Source organism: Canis aureus, chromosome 3 (genome assembly GCF_053574225.1).
Source record: "Canis aureus isolate CA01 chromosome 3, VMU_Caureus_v.1.0, whole genome shotgun sequence".
In the NCBI taxonomy this organism is placed as follows: Eukaryota; Metazoa; Chordata; class Mammalia; order Carnivora; family Canidae; genus Canis; species Canis aureus.
This window is the reverse complement of record NC_135613.1, coordinates 30904283-30928772: the sequence shown is the minus strand read 5'-3', so window position 1 is coordinate 30928772 and position 24490 is coordinate 30904283. Positions and strand designations below refer to the sequence as shown.

Here is a 24490-nt window from a genome sequence, read left to right as displayed (position 1 = left end):
AAGTCCAGTTGCACCCCACTCAGAACGCTTGAGGGTCTAGGAGGGCCTCCATCAGGTCCCCACCTTGAAGCCACTGTCCTATGACCTGGGATGCATGGCCACCCCTGCCTACCCACCCAAGACCACCACTGCAGCTGGGCAGGTCCCTCAGCAACCAGAAGGGTACCTTAGCAAGCAGGGAGAGGCGGCCCTGTGCAAACACTTCCCGCTCTGCCTGTGGAGAAGCTTCCTGGAGACCCCTGCCCACGGTGGGAGTTTCTCTGCAAGGCCCAGGCCCCTCCAGGAAGGGCAGCTCCCAGGACACCTGGGTGGCTCAGCGGTTTAGTGCCTGCCTTTGGCCCAGGGCATGATCCTGGGGTCCCTAGATTGAGACCCACATCGGGCTCCCTGCATGGAGCCTGCTTCTCCCTCTGACTGTGTCTCTGCCTCTCTCTCTCTCTCTCTCTCTCTCTCTCTCTGTCTCTCATGAATAAATTAAATTTTTTTTTTAAAAAAAGGAAGGGCAGCTTCCTGCAGGCTATGTCAGACAAACCCACCCCAATCCCAGACTGGGGACCAGCCTGCATCCTGGCAGGCTGCCAGCTCCCGGGGATTCCAGGTACAGAGAATTTACTAGAAATAGCCAGGTGCGTGTAGGTAAGGGGGACACAGTGTGCACTTCTGCTGGGAGTGAGGGTCAAAGAAAAGAGAAAGCCTGAGGTCAAACACCAGCATTGAGGAGACAGCTTACAGCGATGGGGGACTCCAGGAGCTGGGAACCTGCACTGAGGGAGCTGCAGGCCATCTGGAGCTCGCCTGCATGTGCAGTGCTGGGGTCCCATGCTGGGGGTGCCATGCTGGGGGTGCTATGCTGCGGGTGCCATGCTGGGGGCACCACATAGAGGGGCCGTGAGGTCCCAGCGGCTTCATGCCAGGCCGAGCAGACCACGCCCAGGAGCCCTGGCATCAGACCCCCAAAAGACTTTTAAAATAAGCAAATGGGATCCCTGGGTGGCACAGCGGTTTAGTGCCTGTCTTTGGCTCAGGGCTGGATCCTGGAGACCCGAGATCGAATCCCACGTCGGGCTCCTGGTGCATGGAGCCTGCTTCTCCCTCTGCCTGTGTCTCTGCCTCTCTCTCTCTCTGTGACTATCATAAATAAATAAAAATAATAAAAATAATAAAATAAATAAATAAATAAATAATAAAATAAGCAAATGCCACAGATCAAGACTTCTGGGGCCCAGAGCACTGACATCTCCCGGGGAAGGCTCCTACGTGGCAAGGGGATGGGCTGCGGACCACAGCGAGGCTGAAGGGCATCCCTCCTGAACTGCCCGCCGCCCATGGCTTCAAGCCTCTCTCAAAGGCCCCTCCTATCAGCACCCACATTCCTGCCATCCAGCCTCGGTGAAGGCCACTGTCAGCAGAGATGGGGAGGCCCTCGACAGACTGGGGGTGTCTCGGCCCCCCTGGACCAGCCCCCAGGGACACTCTCACCCAGAAGAAGGCTGAGAAGGGATGTCAGGGGGCCTGGGTAAACCAGCGGCTCTCAGAAGCCCCCTCTCCCAGCCCCCAACGGGTGGCAGCTGGGGGTGGCGACGCCATCGGATTTGTCTGGAAGCGCATTACAACACTTCCCACATCTGTTTCCACTTTCCGACCAGAGAAACTGCGGGGCAGCTGTCCCACTGCCCGAGCGGCGCCCGGACACGTGAGAGTGTGTGTGCCCTGAGGCCCCCCCGGGGCTGGCACGCTGCCCTGCCACATAGCAGCAAGGCACGCGGGACGAGGCCACTCAGAGCCCGCCGGGCCCGCTCCAGGCCTCCAAGGTGGAAACAAGGGATGTCCTGCCCCCAACCCCCCCCAGAGAACGACCACCACACGGCCTCCCAGACACAGTGGCCCCCTACCCTCCACCATTGCATCCAGAGCCAGCAGGGAGAGGGGCAAGGGAGGGTGGACAGCGAGCGCTGGACCCTGGCCTGCAGCCCCTCCACCTTCCACCTCAGCAGGTGCCCAGCGCTGTCCCTGGGAATCCTGTGCTTGCAGGGATGGCAGGCTGTGGCCAGGGCACCTCCAACAAGCCCACTGTCCACGGAATAAAGACCCTACAGAGGAAGTGAGGGTCGAGGTCCCGCTTCTTGGCTCCCTCTTCTCCGCCTGCCACCAGCCAATCCCTACACCTCCCAAGGCTGGGGTGGGGGGACCAGGGCCAGGAACCCTAGCTCCACAGGCCAAGACTGGCCTCATGCTCCCCTGCCCCTGCCCTCACCAGCCTCCCCTGCCACCCTGCAAGCACCCAAGTCATCCCTGAGTCTGGTCCCGGGCCTGGGACCCCACTGACCCACCACAGCTGCTGCTCAGAGAGGGCTCTAGAGTATGTTGGTGGCCCAGGGGCTCCCCGCAAGGAACATGGCCTCAGCATCCCAGGCTCACAAGGTTCTGCCTCAGCATGGGGGAGCCAGGCCCCTGGGACTCTTCTTTCCCTCCCATGCATGGAGGGGGCAGGCCGGCGAGGGCCCCCAGGAGCCGAACACACTCTGCACAATGGAGACACCATAAAAGAGGCTGCTGCTGAGCAGACAAGCCCCATAGGGTCTCCTCGTCCCAGAGTACAGGGACCCCAGCCCCATCCCACCGGGCAGACCCAGGGCAGGTGCACACCTGAGGCACGGGCCCAGAGGGAGGGCCAGCCACTTCCAGGGCCACAGGGCACTTACCCAAGCAGGTCCTGCCATCTGCATGGAGCCGGAATCCGGGCTTGCACTCGCAGAGGTAGGAGCCAGGTGTGTTCACACACCTTTGCTGACAGCCGCCATTGTGCAACTGGCACTCATCCACATCTGGATGGGGACACAGTGCCAAAGGTTAACAGCCAGTCGTCATCTGAGCTGGCCCCAGGGACCCCAATCTGGGCCCCTCACTGAGCACATGGACCCCTGCCCGGGTGCCCGAGCTCCGAGTCCATGCTTGCTGGAGCAGAGTGGGGAGAAGGCTGGGCCTATCCTCACACCTGGCCAGCCTGCACAGGAGGAAAAGCCACCACCTCTGGGGTGGCCAGGACATGGGGAGCAACTGAGAGAGTCAGAAAGAACGCAGGCAGCAGTGGTCTGACCAGTGAGGTGGCTGCAGTGGGTACTGGGCTGAGGTCAGGGGAGGCCTAGCTCCTCATGCCTTTCAAGGCTGAGCTCGGAGCACATGCTCTTTTCCAAAGCCCAAATCCAGAAACACCCTCAGGATGGTGCCAGCCGCCTCTCCAGAGCCCATGAGCCCAAAAGGAAAAGCCAGGAATTCATGAGATGCCCTTGCCCAGGCTTCGGCAAGGGGGAGGCAGGTCGAACAATGTGCCCCCAAATTCACATCCATCCTGAGGCTCAGAACGTGACCTTGAGAGGTAGGTATAATTTGTTATCCGTACTGGGTAAGATAAGCCCTAAATCCAGGACGGGTCCTGATAAGAGCTACACAGGGAGGCAGAGGGTAGACAGAGGTGGCCACAAGCCAAGGAACAGGAGTAGCCATGAGACGCTGGAAGGATGAGGCAGGGAAGCGTCTCCTCTGGAGGTTTCAGAGGGAGCTGTGGGTACCTCCATGCCGGACTTCCAGCCTCCAGAAGAATAAGAGAATATGTGTCTATGGCTGAGTTTGTTTGGGTCCCAGGAAACTAACTCAGGTGCCGTCTGCCTGAGGAGGGGGCTCCCAATGCTGGGGTCAGGAGCCCACCTGCCACATCCCCAGGACAGGACCTCGTGCAGGTCCCAGGCACTCCGCTTCTAAGAGAACAGCTCCCATCTGAGACCACCGGCCTCCAGGACAGGACACCTGTGCCCATGGTACCTCAGGCCACAGGGCAAGCGCTGACCAGAAGGGGATAAGGCCACCCCAAAGGCCTGGGGTAGCTGCCCCAGGAACCCAGCTGAGGACAGGAGAAGCAAGAAGACCCTCCCCAGAGCTAGCGGCCAGGAGGCCTGCACCCCAGGAGGGTCCCCTCCTTCTGCAGGAACACCTGCAGGTGAGGCTGCCCTCACCTCATCCCGGGGCACCAGGGGAGGCTGGGCAGCAGCTGAGGTGGTCAGAATAAGCTGCCGAAGACAACTGTGTTCCCGGCTAATGCCAGGAGAGACACAACTGTCGGGAGACACGGGGATGGAGGGAGGAGGCTGCTGCAGACACAGGGCAGCCCCGGCACACTGGGCATGGGGACGGAAGCCGGTGCCTGGGCCTCCGGCCAGCCCACACTGCAGACGCCAGCCTCACCGGCTGAGCAGCCAGCTTCCCCAACCACAAAAGCAGGGAGACAGACACACAGACGCCCCACGCAAACCTCTACGAGCCAGGACTCCACCCTCCAGTGCCCACCCGTGAAAATGCCCGCCTTCCATGCTCCCACCCTAACATGCCAGCCATCCGAGCCCACTTGTGAGGGGGGCTAGGCTCCCCCAAACACCCCAGCGCCTGCCCGCAGGCAATGCTTCCCACACATGGGAACCATGCCGCCAGCCAGCGCTCTGATATGTACCTAGACCCCCAGAAACGACACCAAACAAACCCCAGGAGGCCAGGGCCTCTGCTCAGCACACAGGCCAGGTCCACTCCAGGGAGAACCCCAAGGCCCTGCCAAGCCCTGAGACTGCCTCAGAGAGAAGATGAAGACCCACAAAGGCACTCCATTGCCTGTGGCAGCCTGGAGCTCTCTCAGAATGGAGTCAGGATGATTCTCGGGAAGAACCTTGAAGGCAGAGGTCAAAGGCTCCCCAGTAGAGCCCCAGAGAGGATGGGGGACAGAGAGCCCCAGGGCCCTCCCATAAGACAGTCAGCTGGGAGAGGGAGGGAACGGGGAATGGACAAAAGGGCAGGGCGGGCAGCACCCAGAGGGGCTCAGGGAGGAGACCCTGCCCATCCCTCCCAAGCTCAGATCCCTCTCTCTGAAAGGATCCGTAAGAGGTAAAGATGTGACCCCAGAGGGCACAGCTCTGGGCACATGGTAGGTGCTCAGTAAAGCTTTGGGGAAGATGTGCCAGGTGTGTGTAGTCCAAGGGCAGGTGGACAGCAGTCTCACAGTCTAGAGCAGCCCTGCCAGGCGTCATTCTAGCAGGTGTCATTCTGGCATGCTGCTGTGCTCCTGACAGGCCTTGGAGGCAGGTGCTGGGTGAGCAGGCAGGCAGGGCTGCTGGCTTCTGGAAACTCTGCTCTCGGCCAGCAGCTTCACGCTCATGCTCGGCTCACTGTAGACCCCCAGCTGGGGGACAGGCTGATTCGGGTGGCTCTATACCCCTGAGCCGCTCGGACACCTGGCTGGGAGGCCAAGCCCACCTGGAGGACCACATCCTCCAGCAACTCCTAGGCAGGTCCAAGCAAGCCGTCCAGGACACACTGGGAGCCCCGGACAGCATCCGAGCCTCCGCCAGCCCAGCTGCCCTGTGGGCCACAGGGACATCAAGTGGACAGTCTGGGAAGAAGCACTTAGACCTGGGGCAGGAGGTTGCCATCAGCCAGCAGGGCCCCACCAATGGGCCTGCCCCCACAGCTGAGGCCTCCCACCCTGGCTCACCCCCTGCCCACATGACCAGTGTCCTCCTGGTCCCCCCTGTTGTCCGCAAAGGGACATTCGGACACAAGTATCCATATCAGTGGACAGAAATCCTTCTCCTTGCTAAGATATACAAGGCACAGCTGCAAGCTGTCTCCCCCGGCGCTCCTCTTGGGAAGGACTGGCACACTGACTGTGGCTCCAAGCTCTCCCCTGGCCCTGGAGCTGCACTGGCCTGGGGGTCTGCAGTCCACCACCCATGGGGACAGGATCTGTGAACAGCAGCCTGACAGGTGTGACAACGCCCAGCCACCATTTCCAGCACCACTGAGTGCGGTCAGCCTGTGTGGGTATCGAGACACAGCCGGCAGCTGGAGGGTTCCCCCTCCACCTCTTCTGCAGAGCAGCAGGGCATCTGGCCACATGACCTCCTGCTGGGCCCCTTTACAGAGGAAGCAAGCCAGCACCTGGTTCCCTAACCAGCCCACCCCACTCCTGAAGCAGCCATGTGGGGGCAGAACAGTGCTGTCTTCAGCTGACGCCCACCACCTAGAGACCCGGTGACCGTGGCTGTGACCATGGCTGTGGCCATGGCTGTGACTAGAGAGCCACAGGGTCCATGATCTTCAAGGAGAGTGGGGTCAGCTGAATAATGGCCCTCCAAAGGACCCACATCCTAACCCTTGGAGCCTTACCTGGCAAAAGTGACTGTGCAGTGGGCTTAAGTCAAGAATCGTGAGGTGGGCAAGGATCCTGGAGTACCCAGGTGGACCCAGGGTCATCATAGGGTCCTTAGAAGAGGGGGCAGGAGATCAGAGAGGAGAAGGTGGGGAGACAGGGGGCCTCTGGCAGTGTCAACGGAGGCGGGGCCACAGCCAGGGATGCAGTCCCTCCAGACACTGGAAGGACAAGGAAACCTGGGACATCCAGGTTTCTGAATGTGCACTCTGGCCAGCCTGGCCGCCTGACCCCCCAGGGAAGCCCACTGTGCTCTGTGGGGGTGGGATACACTCCCCTGGGCCCAGTCCTGCAGGCCCGCTCCCTCCGGATATGCCACTGGTCTACACATGGTGATTCCTGCAGTGGAACACCTCGAGACCCTCCAAACAGCAGGGCCCCAACTCTCCCAGCCAGCACAGAGGGAGGCCTGGGTCCCCTCCTCCGTCCCCTGACTGAAAGAACTCGAGGACCCCATGTCTCCCATGCTGACCCCATGGAGCCAGGAGATAACACCCAGCCTGGTGCAAACCTCCTCTGCTCTCCCCAACCTTAGGCCCAGCCACCACATGCCGGGTGCAGCCCACACCCACATGGGGAGGAGCTGGGAGCCCAGGAGCACACAGGTCCAGAGCTGGGCTATTTGCAGGAACAGCCAGGCCAGAGGCCCTCAGGAACGGGCACCAGTGCTGGTGCTGCCCTCAGCTGAGAGGTGTGGCTGGGGACTTCGGCAGCTCGAAGATGGGAACTGCCTCCCACACTGGCACTCGGTGACATCACTGTGCTGACACCGGGTGGCTCCCCAGGTGCTGCCTTGGGCAGTCCATCAGCATGCTACGGGGAGCCCATGGAGGCCAGGGTAGAGTCAGCTGCTCCTGCAGAAACCCCCCACTCAGCCCCCCTTCTGAAGCCTCGCCCATGCTTACGTGGAAACCTGAGCCCGCTGGGACGCTGCCAGGAAGCCCGCTCACATGGTTATCAAGTTCAGAATCCTGCTTTCCCCCCAAATATGCCACAGGGTCCTCCTCATGCCCAGAGATCGCACCCCGCCATCCACATCCACCCTTGTCCTCTTCTCTCTGCAAGTTCACACGGGCCCTGGAGCAGGGTGGGGGCTCCCCAAAGCCCAGCCACACACAGCCCCTGGCCCCTGGAGGCTACGCAGCCTCATAGCACTCAGTGTGACCAATGGACCAGTGACAGTGCTGGCCTGGCCTTGGCTGAGCCACCAAGTGGGAGGGCTGCCTACCCCGTGGAGACCCAGCCTGAGACCCAGCTGGCCAAGTGACAAAGCCAGGGGAGGCAGGAGACTACCACCACCAAGGGCCTGCAGCTCAGAGCTCCGTGTGTCCCACCAGAAGGGACAGCGGCAGAGACTGGCCAGGGCACAGCGGAGCAGGCCCCAAACCTCTAAGACCAGGTGCCCTGCAGAGCCGCGCAGGGGCCAGGAACAGCCTGGAGGGCAGCACCCCGCCCCCACTGTGATCCGGGGGGCACTCACCGCATCCTGTCTCCCATTCCTGAGGATGCCAGCTCCAAGCTCTAAGGAGCTCCTGTGGGGAGGCTGGGCACCAGATCCAAGGGCAGGGAGAGGCAGGATCCACCAGGACAGGGGTGTATCCACTCTCCCTGAGCTGCCGGGGTCCTCGGATCACCCTGCAGCCCACTGGGCTGACCACACTCCCCGGGTTTGGGGAAAGTGACAGAAAGAGGATGGCACCTGCCACATCCACACACGACCCCCAAAGGGGCTCAGGCTCTGGGGACCCCGTAAGGGCAGACCTTGCCTTTAGGGACCCCAGAGGCTCTCTCTTGAGCCTGCCTTCTCTCGACCCCCAGGGGCGCCGCCGCCGCAGGCAAGCGCCAGGGCCCTTTCTCTTCCCTCTGGTGGGGACCATTCTGCTGTCAGCAGCCTCGCGGCCGGGCGGGCGGGCGGGCGAGGGGAGCCGCAGGGTCCGATGACTCAGGGAGCAGGGCCCGTCCCAGAGGAAGCGCCGCCAGCGGCACGGCCCCCGCCCGGCGCCCCCCAGGCTCTCCAGCCCCGTCCCCCCACCCCGCGCAGGGCCCAAGGGCGCCCACCTGGCCTGCGGTCCCCGCCGCCCGCCGCGTAGCCGGCCTGGCCCAGGTGGCACGGGTAGCAGCCCCTCCAGAGGTAGCGGTAGTGCGTGCCCGCCACGCGCGCTAGGCCCCCCAGGAGCCCGAGGCAGCAGAGCGCGGCCAGGCCCCCGCGGGACGCCCCCATGGCCGCGAGCAGCGCGCCCGCCGCCCGCCGCCCGCTCCCCGCGCTCTGCGCCCCGCCCGCCCGCCCGCCCTTCAGGCCTCGGCTCTGCCTCCGCCCCCGCAGGTGAAGGCGAATCCCCGCGGCGGAGGGCCCGGCCCGGCCCGCCCCGCCCCGCCCCCTGGGCCCCGCCCCGCCCCGCCCCCTGGGCCCCGCGGGGGGCGCACAGGCCCTCCTCAGGCAGGCACACGGGGACACGTGCACAAACAGACCCACGTGTGCAAATACACACGCCGGACCCTGCACAATGTACAGCCACACGCACGCACACACGCGTTCCCAGCTCCTGCACCGAAAAGACCCCAAAGCAGAAAAGGAGGCCACCCTGGCAGTGCCACTGGGGGCTCCAGAAAGACAGTTTGGTGCAGTTGGGTTCCGTCAAGGATGAGTGGGTGGGGAGCCAGGGACTTTGAGTCCCACCCACCGAAGTGGAAATCCCAAGGGGTTGAAGACGCCTACTGCCCCCAAGCCTGGGGTCCAGCACCCTGCACTACCGGGTCCTCTGCTGGACTGGATGGGGACTGGCACCCAGAGGGAGCCTGGGCAAGGGGAATCCCTGTACCCTGAGAGCAGGGAGGCTCAGAGCGAACATGGACTCCCCAGCAAGGACAGCAAGCCCCAGGTGGCAGGCTACAGATGCCCCAGAGGTGCGTCCAACCCCAAAGCCCGGAGCCCCACGTTGCTCAAGGGCACAGCTGGAGGCTCCAACTTTGTCTGAAGCAGGCAGCAGCCACTGTGCCTCATAAGGACCTCGATGAGCCTTGACCCTATGCTGCCCCCTGAGGTCGCACACCCAGCACCCTGCCTCAGCCGGACCTCCTCCCTGGGGTTAACTACCAGGGCCAGGGCCTTACTGGCCAGCACTCTGCCCGGCCCACCTGTGTGCAGGGTCCCAGGGGGCAACCGTGGGCCCGTGGGAGAGAGGCACCAGCTCATCTGGCCCAGTCCTGCCTGCGATGCAGAAGCCAGCCCTTCCCATTGGCCCCCTGCCTGCCAGGCACCTGGCAGGGCAGAAAAGGGCCTGCCTGGGGCCTGCCTGCCTGTCTGCCACCACCCCCTGGGTGAGCTTCTCTCCTGCCCTCCTTGTGAACTGCACAGCAGCCCCTTAACCCCAGCCTCTCACCCTGGGAGCCTCTGCAAGTCTCCCTGACGGGCACAGTCAGGCTGCTGTTGGAACCGTGTCTTCCCCACGGGTCAGCAGTTTATCACTAAACGTACATCTCATTTTCCACCAGTGCTCATAGAAGGCTGTAGGTCCCACCGTCTGCAGCCACCAGCCAGGACACAGGGGGACAGGAGGCCACAGAGAACTTCAGGTCAGAGATCACCCACACCGATGGGCAACAGGGCTGGGGTTCCTCCGCAAGCACCCATCTGGGGTGGAGGCCCTACAGAGGCCCCTCCAGGAATCACTAACTGCTATGCAGATGCCATTCTGCCATCTCTCAGGACTCGGCCCTGGGAGGGAGGAGAATCAAAGACAGGAAGCGGGGACACGGGCCTCGGTCCCCCCCGCCCAACCCCCAGGTCTTGCCCACCCTGGGCAAAGGCTCTCTGCCTTGTTCTGTGTCACAGGGGAGGGCCACAAGCCCCTGTGGCTACCAAGCACGTGAGCTGTCGCTCGTCCCCGTAAAACATGCCACTTTCTTGGTATGAGAGGGAGGTAAAGCATCCTCTCAATTGCTTTTTTATGAATTACACGTTAGAATGACTTTATTCGGATACATTGCATGAAATAAAAAAATACACGATTAAAATCAATTTCACCAATTTTTTTTTTTTTTTTTTTTTTTTTACTTTTTTAGTGCTGCTTTGGGAAAATGTCGAACTACACGCATGGCTCCCGGCGTGGCTCACTGTCTACTCCCATCGGGGCACCCAGCCTCCAGCCCTGCTCCTCAGGGGCATCAACCTCTCTGTGCCCGTTTCCTCATCTGTAACGAGGGATGACCATCACAGACCTGCCTTATATGACGACGAGGCGAGGTGACAGCGAAGATGCCTCGCTGAGTCAGTGAGGGTCAATAAAAGTTGGTAGTCAGGTCTACACACATGTTGCCCCGTCCCCAGGCCAAGCAGCGAGACCCATGGCAGTGTCCAGAGCTGGGTCTCAAGGGGTAGCATCCTGGGACCCAGCCCCACCAGCCTGAGAAGAGTCAAGGGACCTGAGGACTGACCCTATCCCACAAAAGCCATCTCCCTGGTGCTCCTGCTGCCCCCTCCCCAGATAAGCCAGCACAGGGCAGGGATCCAGGCCCACTGAAGAGCCAGGCAGCACAGAGGAGGCCCAGGACCCCACTGAGCCTGCTTCCCTGTCTATACAGTGGGCAGGACACAGTTCTGGGGAACCAGCAACATCTCCCCACCCAACTGACAGCCACAGTGGGATCCTCAGAGCCCAGAATAACTCAAAGTATGGGATGAGCTCCAGCAGCAGGGCCCTGAAGGACTGGGGGTGTGGGTGGCCCTGGGCCTCCATCCCCACGAGCCCAGGCAGGAGGACCGGAGCATGGCCCTGCGGGGCAGGAGCCCAACAAGTGCAGAATGCCACCAGCCACGCAGACAGTGCCCACAGCCACCCCACTGCCCCCCCAACCCCGCCGGTGCCGCCAAGCGCATCCAGGCCCCAGGCTGTGGGGTCTGGAAGCTGTTTGGGAAATGCTTTCTCGATGCGGAAATGCGGGCTGGGGCTGGGCGGCTCTGCCCGGGGAATGTCTGTGTGTCAGCAGAAGGAGTGGCTCCCCCCACCCGCCAGGCTGGCTCCAGCTCTCCTCTCCAAGCTGGGCGGCCGTGGGGCTCCTTCACCAGGACCCAGGCTGGGGTGAGGGCCCCAAGCTGCCTCACAAACACCACACTTGCCCCTTAGAGCTGGGCCCCTCCCACCACGGGCCCCTGACATAGGCTTCAGTGCAGAGCTGCCCTGTTCCGGGGTCATTGGGCCAGCGGGAAGCAGAACACAACCGAGCCTCCCCCCTCTTGTGGTGTCTGTTCCCAGGGGTCAGAACCGGGGGTGAGCAGGCCCTCCAACAGAACAGGGAGACGGAGGCATCAGGTACCCTGTCTGGCCCCTGAGGGGGGATCCCCAGGTCTGGCTGGGGGCTGGGCATTCCCGGGTCTTCTCAGGAAGAGCTAAACCCTCCGCAAGCAGGAGGTGCGAGAGAGAAGGGGCACTCGAGAAGCATCCAGAAGTCCATGCCCGATCCCTAGGTTCCCACGCTCTGAGGGTCCATGGGCACAGCAGAGTCCTGAGTGGAGTGGCAGGCACTGACCCACAGGTAGCTGGGCACTGGGTGCTAGGCAGGGGCTGATCCCAGGCTGTGCCCGCTCATGGGAGGACAGGTAGCCCCAGATGCTCTGGCTCCCGCTCTGGCTCTGCGAGCACCTCTGCTCACTCCCCTCCTGCTCAAGTTGGGCATGTCCTGTGTCCCTTCGGGGTGGAAGCAATGATGAGCAAGTGCCAGGTGGCCCCACTCCCCACGGCCAGTATGCCCTGGGACACACATGGGGTTCCTCCTGTCTGGGGCCCAGGGGAGGTTCCTCTGACGGCACTGGATGAACGGGGTGGGACACAGGGGGAGTGGGGGAGGGTGGCCTGGAACGCAGTGTGGGTGCCATCCAGGAGCCATAGGACTGCAACAGGACAGGACAGTGACCAGACAGCCCCCGACAGGACCCCCAGTGGCAGGAAAGAAGGGCCACGGGGATCCCTGGGTGGCTCAGCAGCTGAGCACCTGCCTTCAGCCCAGGGCATGATCCTGGAGTCCCAGGATCGAGCCCTGCATCGGGCTCCCTGCATGGAGCCTGCTCCTCCCTCTGCCTGTGTCTCTGCCTTTCTCTCTGTGTCTCTCATGAATAAATAAATAAAATCTTAAAAAAAAAAAAAAAAAAAGAGGAAAGAAGGGCCAGAAAGGGGCTGGAAGGAGGCTTATCTCCTCACCTGCCTTACATGGGGCTCAGGGCTTCTAATCCCAAAGTCCTCCCAGCCACCTCTGGTCCCTTGGGGAATGAACACCCTGCCTGGCTGTTTCCTCCAGAGCCCAGCCCACGGCAGGAGGTCAGCTTCTGGTCTGGGGCCACACATGGTCCACCCTGCCTGCCCACCCCTTCCCCTGCCCCTCTCTACCCCCTCTCTACCACCTCACCCCTCAATGGGCTGCTGCTAAGTTTATTTCAGGAGCAGGGAGCCAGCTGGTCCTAGCACCAGCCTCATGGTAAACCCATTACCCGGCTGGACTCCTCACCCAAGCAGAGGGAAGGAAAATTAAAACCACAGTAGTTTCCGAGAGCCCAGTTGCCATTCCTGACTGCAGCTGCCCTGGCTGAAGCCAGGCGGAAACAGGGGAGCCCCCTTCTCTTTCACACATGGCCCCCCGGGAGAGCCCCAGGTAGAGCAGCCTCCCTCACGTATGCTCTCCTCCGGGGACCAGCCGGCTTGGGGGGCCTCGGATGCCAGCACCACAGCCAGAGCGCCCAAGGCCTGGTCTGCCCCGGGAGGCACCCAAGGAGCACCAGCCCAGCGCCATTCTGGAGGGTGCCCACACACGTGCGTGCATGCATGGATGCGCGTGACCGGCCCTCCCTGTGGCTGCCGGCCACCTGGCCTCACTCCCCGGCTGTCATACAAAGGCAGCGGGGAGGCCAGGTCTCACCCCAGGAGCACCAGAGTCCTGGAATGTGGACAGCCTCCACCTTGGGCATAGCCCTCAAGGCCTGGCTCTCACTGAGGACACTGAGCTGCCAGGGACTCAGGGACAGCCCCAGAGCTCACGCTGCACCCAGAGGAGAGGACACAGAGACTGACTGATGGAGAGGTTTCCTGGAGAAGGTGTTGAGCCAGCTTGTGGCCAGGAAGCAAGGGAAGGGGGCGGGTGTACACAGGGGCTCGTAAGAGGACATCCGGGCAGGTGCAGGGTTGCTGCCGCAGAGGCAGGAGGGGAGGATGCAAGGCAGGGAGCCTGGCCGAAGCCGTGTGCCTGGCCCTGGTCCAGTGCAGCCACTCAGAGAGATGGTCAAGCACATCACCAGGCCTGCATCCAACAACCCACACAGGTGCCAGGCCGTTGGTCACCCTCCCGCTGGGCCTTCCTCACCCAAAGGCCAAGCCTGACTGCAGGACGCTGTGGCCATGGGGTGGAAGCCAGCTGTGCCAGTGCCCAGGGCCAGCCAGCACGTAGGCTCCCTTTGGGTGCCCAAGCCTGAAGCAGGCAGGGCTGCCCATCGGCCCCTCCTGTCTGAGGACTCGATGCCACCGCACAAGTACCCAAGGCCACCCAGTGCTCAGGCTGAGCACACAGCTGGACGCTGCTCACATGACATGCAGAGGGACAAGGATTAAGCCCAGTGGACTCCCCGCCCTGACCCGGCCAGACAGGAGCCTGGCTCTGAGCACCCACACCCGCTCCCTAGGGTCTGTTCACAGAAGACACACTAGCCCTGGCGTCTCACCACAGGCGGGAGGAAGAGCTCTCACCCTCAGCATTCTGGTACAGCTGCCCCTTTGCCCCAGAGCTGCTCTGGCCAGACCCTGGGGAGCAGGGAGTGAGGAGGGTTTGTCCATGGGATTCTGGGGTTGGGCTGGATGGGGTCAGAAGCCAGCGGGGGTGGAGAGTGACGGGAGTGGAGACTCAGCCCAGACCTGCCTCCCACAGACACCTGGAGAAGAGCCAGGGAGGGTGGGGAAGGTGTGGCCATCACTCCACAGGGAGGGACAGAGACCTGGGGCAGGAGAATCCAATCTGGGGGCTGGACACTGGGTGAAAGTGGCTGCCCCACACAGCAGGTGCCCAGCTCAGCAGTGGAACCTTCTGGGGCAGGCCTGACTCGTGTGCGGTGCCCTCCCCACAGCACTGCCTGGCCAGGCGGGGCTCCCTGTTAGCCCGTGTCCACCTCCTCTCACCGAGCCCCGAGCTGAGGACCGTGGCCTCCAGCAGTTACTCAGCCCCCACCCCGGCCACACCTGTGGTATGTCGGGCTCAGGGATGTGAATCCGGCCTTTCCAAGCCCTGCATCCAGCTCTCACCCCGCACCTCGGCGTCCACCCCCAGGCCCTACAGCTGGCCTCAGGCACAGGGGCACTCAGCCGTGTGGGCTCCTGCAGGCTGCACATCTGAGGTCCCCTCCCGACAACCACGCCATGGCTCAGGGGGGCGGGCAGGCCGTGGGGCAGGCTGTGGTCCTTCTGCTGCCAGCGGCTCCGACGGCCGATGGGGACGGCTATCGTTTCTCCTGCCTTGGCCCCAACCAAGGGCGTACCTACCAGAATCTGTTCACTAGAGGAACAAACAGAGCTGGGAAATGAAAGTGTTTGGCTCTCAGCGCTTCCGTCAGAGGAGGCCTCTGGCCTCAGACGCCTGGTCGGAAATGCCGCCATCCTGCCCGGAAGGATGGCGGTTCTCAGCTGGGCTTGCTCGCCTGTGTCCAGAGGCCAGGAGGCCACGGGACCAGGCCCTTGTAGGAGTGACCAGAGGCCTGAGTTCATGCTGGGCTCTGAGGCCCACAGGTGCATGATGAGCCTACCTGGCAGCCTCTCTCGTCCAGGGTTTCACATCCATACCAGAGGTCACCCAACAGATACATGCTGGACACCCACTGTGTGCCACACATGGCCTGCTTGGACAGTGGGGGATGAAGGAGAAGCCCCTCCAACTCCAGAGAAACCAGAAAGCCAGAGGACACAGGATGGGCCTGAGCACCCAGGAAGTCACCCTGGGCTTTACTGCCCGTCCCCAGCTGGGGACCCCAGGTGTACTGCTGCCCCTCAGGGCCTCCTGCTGCCTGGTATAAGATGGGCCCCAGGGCAGCCTGAGCACTGAGCAGCAGAGCAGGCCCGGCAGGCAGTGTGGGCTGGACAGGACAAGGATTCCTTCTTGAGGTCACCAGGACAACTGCCACCCTTCCCATTCTCCTGACTCAGCAAGAGCAGGGTTATCCTGGGAGATGCAGATCTTACATGATAAAACCTTTCTCAAGACTCACAGGGACCACTGGTGAGTCACACTTCCATCGAAGGCACCAAGTGTTATTCCAGGTGAGGTCAGGGAAAGTCCACCCCCACCCCATGAAGGGTCGATGGAAGTGCAGGCAGGTGCCACCTGGGCGCCGGGACGAGGGTCCCTAGCAGCTTGCCACGCCCCCAGCAGGGCACCGCTGCAGGACAGCACAGCTGGCTCCAGTCAGCCCACGGCCCTCCCAGCCCAGGCCGGAGTCCTGGAGGCTCCCAATCAAGGCCTGTCACTTCCCACATTCCTGCCTCTCCCTCGGGACGGTGAGAGCCTGCAGCCATCTCCAGGGGGCCAGGGAAGGCCAGGCCAGGAGTCCGGCCAGGCAGAGTGGGAGTGAGAGAGAAGCACTTGTCCGGCTGTGTCTCCGGCTGCTTCCCAGGATAGAGACAGGCCTGGAGCCCGTGGTCACAGCCAAAGTGGGTGGGGGTGGGCAGGCAAGGCCCAGAGAGAGGTCCCTTTGTGCCCACACCACCCCAGGCACATGTGCCTCACAGCAGGTCCCCATGGTATCCCTCAGAGGCCACGGGCCAGCAGAACCATGTGCTCAGTGCAGACACCCAACCCTGGCCTATGGGGGCTGGGAGACAGCCTCGAGCGCCCACAGGCTTCTCACAGACACCTGGATGCAGACCCCAGCTCTGCTGCCCCCGCCCCCACAGCCAAGGAGGAACCATGGAACAGGGCCGGGGGTGCCCAGCACCCCCAGGAGGGAGCCGGCTGTACTCCTGTTGGGCCGAGGGAGGACTCCCACCCGGAGGAAGCCTGCTCCCCGCACAGCCCCTGGCAGCCCCCCATGGCCCCTCCCCCAGGACCGCCCTTATCTCCTGGAAGGAGGGGGGTTGGAGCCGTGGGAACAGTGGGTCTCCTGCCGTGGGAAAGCAGGCCTATGGGCCTCACATCCCCTCCCCCCAGGAGACACCTCGATTCTCTCCAAAGCACTGCATCAGCATCCCCTGAGACTGAGGCTGAGACCTCAGCTGGGGGAGCCCAGCTGTTACAGTGTCACTGTGGCCTTTGGGCCACACCATCTGGCCTCGCGTGAAGCCTGGACACGGGTTCCTGATGGGGCACTCCAGAACGAGTACCCAACCAGCCAGCGGTTGCAGGGTGGGGGGGCTCAGGGCAGGCAAGAACACCTGCCAGTTGGGAACCCCCCACCCTGGCTTCGATGTGGTCTCCCCGACCTCAGGGCCTTGCCCCTGAGGACCCTGGTCAAGAGGCAAGGACCCCAAGGCCGGTGAGGAGGGGTTCAGCTCAGGTTGGGAGAGTCCTCTCCACCCCGCCCCCTGCACACACACACACACACACACACACACACACACACACACACCCCTCCCCAGCCAAAGCAGGCCTGGGGCAGGGGGTCTGCACAGACACTGGGCCACCGGCCTCGAGACACTTCCCAGGGCCCTTCCAGTTCCCTGAGAGTCTTTTTTGTCCCACTTTCTAGATAAGGAGATTGAGGCTCAGAGTCACGAGGTACGAGGCTGAGGCTCACCCTGGGCCTCGCAGACACCAAAGCCTGGCCCTGGAACGACCTTCGCAGAGGTGCTGACGTGGAAAGCCAGGCAGTCCTGGAAGGGGGCTCCGGGCCCCCTGGCTGCCAGGGCGTGAGGTTCACAAGGCAGTCCGCATCTCTTCCCAGGGCCTGCGCCTCCATAAACTCAGGGCCCTCAGGTCAGAGAGCACACCCTGGGGAGCAAGAGAAGCCGCAGCAGGCGTGCAGCCTCACCTCGGGGATGCGCCTGCTCCGGCCTCCCGGCCTTCCCGGCCCCCGCTCCAGGACGGTCTCCCAGAACATGACAAGCACACGGGGCTGGCAACACTCCCGGAGCGAGGGCCAAGGCGCCCTCCGGCCAGGCTCCCGTGCCAGCACTCAGGGTTTTATAGTCAATTCATCACTCTGAGCGGTTTCTGGGCTCACCCCACCATCAACTCGGGGCACACCATGCTACGTGGGAGCGAGCAGAGCCGCCCTCCCCTCGGAGGTAACGTCTTGATTTCCCGCCGGCCCTGCGCACCCACGGCCGCCCTAGCGGTCCTGTTTGCTGGCGGGGCTGCCGTTCCAGGGGGGCTGGGCTGGGCTGGCAGGGGGACAGAGAAAACACAGCAGGCGCTCGGCTCTCGGCTCTCGGCTCTCGGCTGCCGGCCGCGCGGTGACTCCGAGCCCCAGCCATCCCAAACACGCGGGGCCAGGGGTCGGCAAACTCCCAGGGGCCGAGGCCAGGGAGCGGCCTGGGCGGGGAAGAAAGGGCCAGCGCAGCAGGACACGGGGTCTGAGGCCAATCCCCCCAGCCTGCCCTCCCCTCCTGGTCATTCTGTCTGCGGCACGGCCCTCTGACAGCTCTGCCAGATGGCGGCAACCTCGCCTGCTCTCCGGGACCCAGTGGATTAAGGGATTCCAAAGCTTCCCAGAGGAACTTGGAGAGGTCTCATTTGCAGAGCCTGTGCTGGGCCAGCTCCGTGCAGGGCTCCGGTCACTGGCTGGAATGCAGACTTATCTTCCAGGACCGGCAGACACATCCGTGGGCATACCTGGCCCCAGGTCAGCCCTGGGAGCCCAGAGCCCAGGTCAGACCCCCAGCTCTGGAGCAGCCCCAGCGCCTTCCCCTGGGCCTCCTGGTCATGGACGAGGGCTGGGGGGTGCTTGCCCAGCTCTAGGGGCCAAGGACCAGGAGAGGCAGGATGGGAAACCCAGGATCCAGTCCGTCTGGGAGGCCACTGGTCTACAAAGCCCCTCATGGTGGGGACCCTGACTCCACCTCAGACTGAGCACAAGCCAGCCCAGAAGGAGCACACAGCAGCTTCCCAGCATGGAGACCCCGATGCCAAGCTGAGGCCCCGAAGGGCCAGGCCCACTGAAGCTGGGCAGTGTGCCAGCAGCAGCTGGGGGCTGGAACCAGGACCCTCCAAGGGCACCTGCGTGCGCTGGGGCCCGGGACGACCTCAGGGCAAGAAGTGTGCATCTTGCATGTGGGCATCCCTGTGTCACACGGAGGCCGGCGAGGCTGCCCAGGTAGTTGATGTCCACAGGACTTGCCGTGGGCCTGGCAGGCCCTGGGCCCCTCGATTCGCTCACTATGCCAACCGTCCTCCCTGCCTGTGGGGGGTATAGGCTGTCAGTGGAGGAGAGATTTGTCCAGCCACTGGGCTCTAAAGGCACTGGCAGGTGTTCCCAGGCGGGACCCCCAGGACTCTACCATGGATGCCAGAAATGCTCCTCCTTGGCATCAAACCTCCACCCCGGATTCCTAAAATGTCGATGGGCTGCTGGACATCTGGATTTGGCAGGAGGGCAGCTGTCAGCAGCCGGGCCTAGGGGACCCCTCTACACCCCAATGCCCCCTGCACTCTGTGGGTCCTGGTGGGGTACAGACCACACAAGTTCTATCATCCCCAGGGGGCCCATGTCACAGACGGGGAACAAAGGCCAAAGCAGGACTCCCTTCTCACTCAGCCTGGGCTTCTCACCCTCCCCGCCAGGCATAGGACCCCCACCCTGCTGCACTTGCTTCCCTCCCTACGACCTCCTTCTGGCCACGAAAACACTGTAAACAAGTCTCCGCACAGGGAATGCCCCCCGTGTTTGCAGAGCACCTTCACCACCCCTAGACCCCGTTCCAACAGGGACCACTCCCATGTTTGCAGAGTACCTCTGCCACCCCCAGACTCCATTCCAATAAGGACCACCCCCCATGTTTGCAAAGCACCTCCACCACCCCCACGCCCCATTCCAACAGGCTGTGCCCTCCCAGCCCCCTGACGGACAGCTCCCACTGGCACAGCAGGAGTCGATGTCCTTCTCTGGAAAGGAATTCTGGGGCACAGAGATGCGGTGACTGTCCAGTATGGGTAAGGGAGCACATGCTGTTGGCCCATGCTGCCCAGACCTGGCCCTGAGGTTAGGGGTCAGGTGGGGTCTAGAGCAGACAAAGGAGTGTGAGGGGGTGCCAGGGGATAGCACCACCCTGCCACCCCTGCCTCAACCCTAATCGGTCCTCTCCCTCCTCACCCCCGGGGAATCTTCCGTCTGTTCTCGATGTTGCTGACAGCCTGCCAGCAACCACAAGGCTGAGGTGGGGAGCAGACCTGGGGCTAGCCAACATGTCCAGCCCAGGCCTTGGGAAGCCCTAGTCGGGGCTCTGCCCCCACCGGAGCCCCACGCACGCTCGGGCACACAGCCCATCATCCCTGCCTCCCGAGGCCCCACTGCCTGAGCTTGGGCTGGTCAGCCCTCCACCTACCCTCCCTCCCCAGCTGCATCTTCTGCACCACAGCCCCCAGGTGCCCCCCACCCACATCAGGCTCTCTGAGGTGCCCAAGGCTCGTTTTCAGACACACATGGATACCCTAAAGCCACGATGAGTGGGTTGAGCAGAGAGGACCCCACCACCCGGGCACCACCCAGAGACGAGCTGGGGCAGGGATGCAGGATTGACGCAGCCCACAGTGGTGGACTGTGGCAGTGGGCAACATGGGCTGGGCTCGGGGTCTACCTTGGCAGGTCCTGCCGTCTCCCTGCAGCTGGTGGCCGGCGGGGCAGCGGCAGTAGAAGCCCCCCACGGTGTTGTAGCACTGGTCTTCACAGCCCCCATTGCCGCTGGCACACTCGTTCACGTCTGTGAGGGCAGGGGACACTGGTGAGCGCTGGGAAGCTCCCTCCCAGCCACCGCCCATCCCAAGGCCCACCACCCAGACCCAAAAGGCCACACGAGGGCCCTGACCAGCAGAGACAGGCAAACCTCACCCCTGCAGACAGACCCCACGACAGGGGGACACTTGACATGTCAATCCCGCAGCAAGGAAGGCCAGGTACCTGGGTCTCCGCACACCCAGGTCAAGCAGCCTGTCTACAGCATTGAGAATGATTTTTTTGGAAGGCCACCAGGTACATCTTGGCCCAGGAGTGGGCCCTGTGCCCCCAGAGAGGAGCCATACCTGCCCCACCAGTCTACACAAGAAGGGCCTGTGCACGTGTTCTGGTCCCACGGTCAGTGTTCCAAGGAAACCAGGCTTCCCCCCAGCTGTGAGGCCAGGAGAGCCCCTCACGGCGGCCCCCAGACCTGCATCGCTGCCCCACATGCTCCTGATCCCAGCCTGCTGAGGACCCTATGGAGCTGCAGCTGCCTCCGGGATAGCAGGGGGAGCTCCACACACCCAGCACCCCCCACCCCTGAGACCTGAGGGGCTCTGCTCTCCTCCTGGCCTCTCAAGGCCGAAGGCCAAGGCTCCCATGGGTTCGTGGGAAACATCACCCAGAGGCAGGCACAGACCACACAGAGACCTCAATGTGCCACAGGCCACAGGCAGCCAGGTGCTGGCATGGCCCACTGGGTGCTAGACTGGAAAGCACCAGATCCTTCCTGGCCACACAGGGAACAGTCCCTGCACAGGAGCTCAGTGAACCACCCACGCCCTACCCCATGCTGGCATTCCCACCAAGTCCAGGCCTCCCCTGATGGCTTCATCATCTCTGCCCCTCCCTTGGAAGGTCCCTGGAAGACCCCGAGTTGGGCTCAGGCTACGGAGCCAAAGGCTATGGCCACAACTCTCCATGTGATTGATGGAATGCAACCATCAGCCGAGGCCCACGGAGGTTAACACCAGGAATTTTCTGGGAATTCCTAGAGAGTTACACAGGAGGAGACGGGCCAGCCCAGCCCAGGGGTCAACACTGGGTACCCAGGGCCGGAGTCAGCATGGGCCCGGGGAGACAGCACAGAGGCGGCCCCCCAAGACAAGGAGTGGCCAGGTGAGAGGGGCACAGAGAAGCTCCAAGACATGTCCTGGCATTCGAGCCACTCGTGAGGAGTAGGAGGGCATGTGGCCAGGAAGGCGGGCCACGGGCCACAGGAGCTCCTTCAGAGCTGCTGGCATGCAGGGTTCACAGGGCCCGGGCACAGATGGCCCCTCCAGCAACAGGTGCCCCCAGCAGCATCCTACCCTGACCCCACGGCTGCCCCACACCCATGAAAAAGCCCCCAGTACTGGTGTAGCAGCTCATGATAGGCACCTGCTGGGTCGCTCTGCCTGTAGCCCTGGATGGCACCCCTGGAGGCACCCAGCTGCATCCGCACAGCTGTGCTGTGACCCTGAGCCCCGGGCTGTACCTCTTGGCTCCAGAACCCCCAGGAAGCTCCCCGCTCCTTAACTGGGCTGTGCCCCTTGTGGCTCTGCCTCAGCAGGCTGCTCGGCACCTGTGTCCATCCACAGCTGGACCGTCCATCCTCAGCATGGGGACAGGACCCCACTGGCCCAGGCCAGCACACAGCGGGCAACAGGACACCCTCGGCAAATCCTGAATAAACATCACACCAACAGCCTCCTCAAGAGAAGCAGAACAGGCAGGTGGCTGCCCCCTGCCAAGTCCCTTCCTCAGGCAATGGCAGCCCAGACTAAGCAGGAGGTGACCCTGACCAGGGCCGGAGAGGGGGGCAGGGTGGATTCGGCAGGCTCCCTTCTGTTAAACCCCTGTGTGCACGAATCTGGGAGTCAAGGATGCAGATGAGGGACCCCAATGTCCTGGGCAGGGGGAGAACACAGGAGAGGGAGGGGACGATGCAGTGGGAAGGGCCCAGACTCCACACCTCAGGTATAGAGTCACCTGCTTGGGGGGTGGAGAGGCAGCAGATCACCTGTTTACTGCCCCCTCCAGCAGGCCCCTCTCAAAGCCAGCTTTTTAAAATTCTACTGCACCCGTGGACAGGGCTAAGGGGCAGCTGTGGGTACCCCAGGCCTGGGCCAAAGGGCTTCGAACCCGTGAAGCAGCCAGGGGAAGGAAGGACAGGTCCAGGGGCTGGGAGGGCTTCTCCCCACACGGCCCCCAGCCTTGTCTCTGTCAGGGCTCCAAGTCTACACGGGAGTCTGGAGCTGCCTAGGGGTTTTTGGAAGCAAATCCTGGGAGGTACTGACCCGTCGACATGTCCCACAGACCTCATTGGTTGACTGCTTATAGAGTGATCCATCAATTCACCAAGAACCCCACATCAGGTGCCCTGGAGCCCGAATTCCAGAAGTGACCCCCACAGCCCCCACTCCTCTCTGCAGCTAGCACCCCACCCAGCTCTGGCTTGTCATGCGTGGACCAGAGTTTCACTTGGGCGGAGCTGCAGCCCAGGAGACCTCCCCAGGCAGTCTCACTGCCCTTCAGGCTGGGGGTGCATATCACAACCCAGCGGGCTGAGCACCACGCAGGCCCCTCAGTCCGGTATGTCTCCAGGGCAGCCCAAGCCCAGCAGGGTCAGGAGACCCCAGGCCAGGTCCTAGCCCCACTCTGACCCTGCTATGAGCCAATCCCTCACCTGGAGCCAGGCCTGTCGGGATGCCCTGGATACCGGCAGAGAGCACACTGCTCCGGAGAGCATCACAAGTGCTGGGGAAGCTCATGTCCAGAGACCCTGGCCCCTTATACAACGAGCACAGCAGTGCCCCCCAACCCACAGGAGAACATGGCAGTACTTCCCCGGGATCCGGAATCCGTCCAGGGAGACTGGGGGTGACAGGAGGGAGGCTGCCTCTGACCTTCAAGCCAGGGCCCCCCATGAGCGTGGAACATAGATGCTGACTCAGAAATGCTGGCCCTCCCTGGCTCCAATGCAAGCCCAGGGACCCCTGCCCCCCTAAAGCTGCTGGCGGTGGGAAGAGCCAGGGAGCAAGAGACCAGGCTGCAGGACAGGACGGGTGCCCCCGGCCCTCCCCACCCTGGGAAGGCCCTTCCACCAGTAGAAAATAACACCTCCCACAACAAGTTCAATAGTCAGCAAGGGAGCCAGCAATCCATGTGCCCGGAAGCCTCGAAAGTGAGACTCAAATGGCCACTCATACGTGAATGTTGGGGAACCGTGGCAACGTTCCTCTCGGTGAGAGAGGCCGGACGGTGGCGGCCACACAGGGCAGGCCACTCCAGACTCAGAAAGCAGGTGGGCGGTTGCCGGGGCCTGGGGGACATGGGGAGGGGCTGGCCTACAGCCACAGGGTCTCCTTAGGGCCAGTGACCATGTTTGGAGCTAGGGAGGGGTGGTGGTGCACAAGAGTGCAAATGTGCTAAGTGCCACTGCGCTGTCCACTTTAAAAGGGCCAGTTTTACATTATGTGCATTTCAAGTCAAAAAGAAAAGCGCTCCTCCAACTGGATCCCTCACCATGCTTCTCCAGGGGTTGGTACGGAAGGAAGGGGGATCCGGCCTCAGTTCCTAGCAGGCTCTGAAAGGGCAGGGCCCTTGCTCAGATGGGAGCAGCTCGGCAAATGTCCAAAGTAGCCAGTGGCCACCCCGCCTTGCAAGCCCCTGAAGGCCCTGCCCTTTCAGCTGACCGGTGACCAGGCACTGTGGAGCAAGAGCCCTCAGCACGCTGCCCCTTAGCCAACCTCCTGGAGTCCACACCCCACAGCCAGTGTGGCCCCTGCCCCAGCATCCACCAGCAGCCTGGGTCCAGCAATGGGCTCTCAGGTCAACCATGAGGTCCAGCCCAGCCTGGTCTGGGCAGCCGCTTGTGGACAACAGAGCCCCCAAGCAGGAAACAGGTAACAGGCACAGGGCTTCAGGCTCCCAGGGCCAGACCAGCCTGGCCTCACCACAGAGTGCCAACCACTCGGCTCCCACAGGCAGGTGCCCCACGACCAAGAGCCCCCCGGACCTGGGCGGGACCTTGGCTCTCAAGGCTGGCTCTGAGTTGGAGGGGCCCCCAGGGACCTGCACCACAGTCCCTCACCCAATGCTGGAGACACGGCCACCAGGTTCCCCAGTGTGCGCGGCTTTCCCCACACAGGGCAGGAGGCAGCCCTCGGAGCCATGCCTTCCCGCAGGATGGGCCTCAAGTCGCTCTAGGCAGGCAGGGCAGGGTAGTGGCCACAGCACGCTGGCCACAAACCAGCCAGGCTGCAGGCTTCCCACTGGGAAGCAACCACATGGGGTCTCAGGCCTTTCAGTTCTTCACTGCCTTCCAATCCTCAAGGGAGGCAGGAGGCTGAGGGGCAGCCTCCCGA

At 62.9% G+C, this 24490-nt stretch overlaps 1 protein-coding gene across 6 annotated transcripts in view; it reads right to left on the bottom strand.

The window, feature by feature from the left end:
- Nucleotides 1–24490, bottom strand: part of MEGF6 (multiple EGF like domains 6) — an 87992-nt gene that overhangs the window by 25509 nt on the left and 37993 nt on the right. For 5 of the 6 annotated variants that reach the window (XM_077891502.1, XM_077891505.1, XM_077891503.1 and 2 more), the window contains exons 5-6: nucleotides 20005–20127; nucleotides 2703–2825 (exon numbers count right to left, since the gene is read on the bottom strand). In XM_077891502.1, the coding sequence (XP_077747628.1) occupies nucleotides 2703–2825; nucleotides 20005–20127 (246 nt within the window). Of the gene's footprint in view, nucleotides 1–2702; nucleotides 2826–8308; nucleotides 8493–20004; nucleotides 20128–24490 lie in introns of those variants that run through there. The other variant, XM_077891506.1, reaches the window with a different exon arrangement.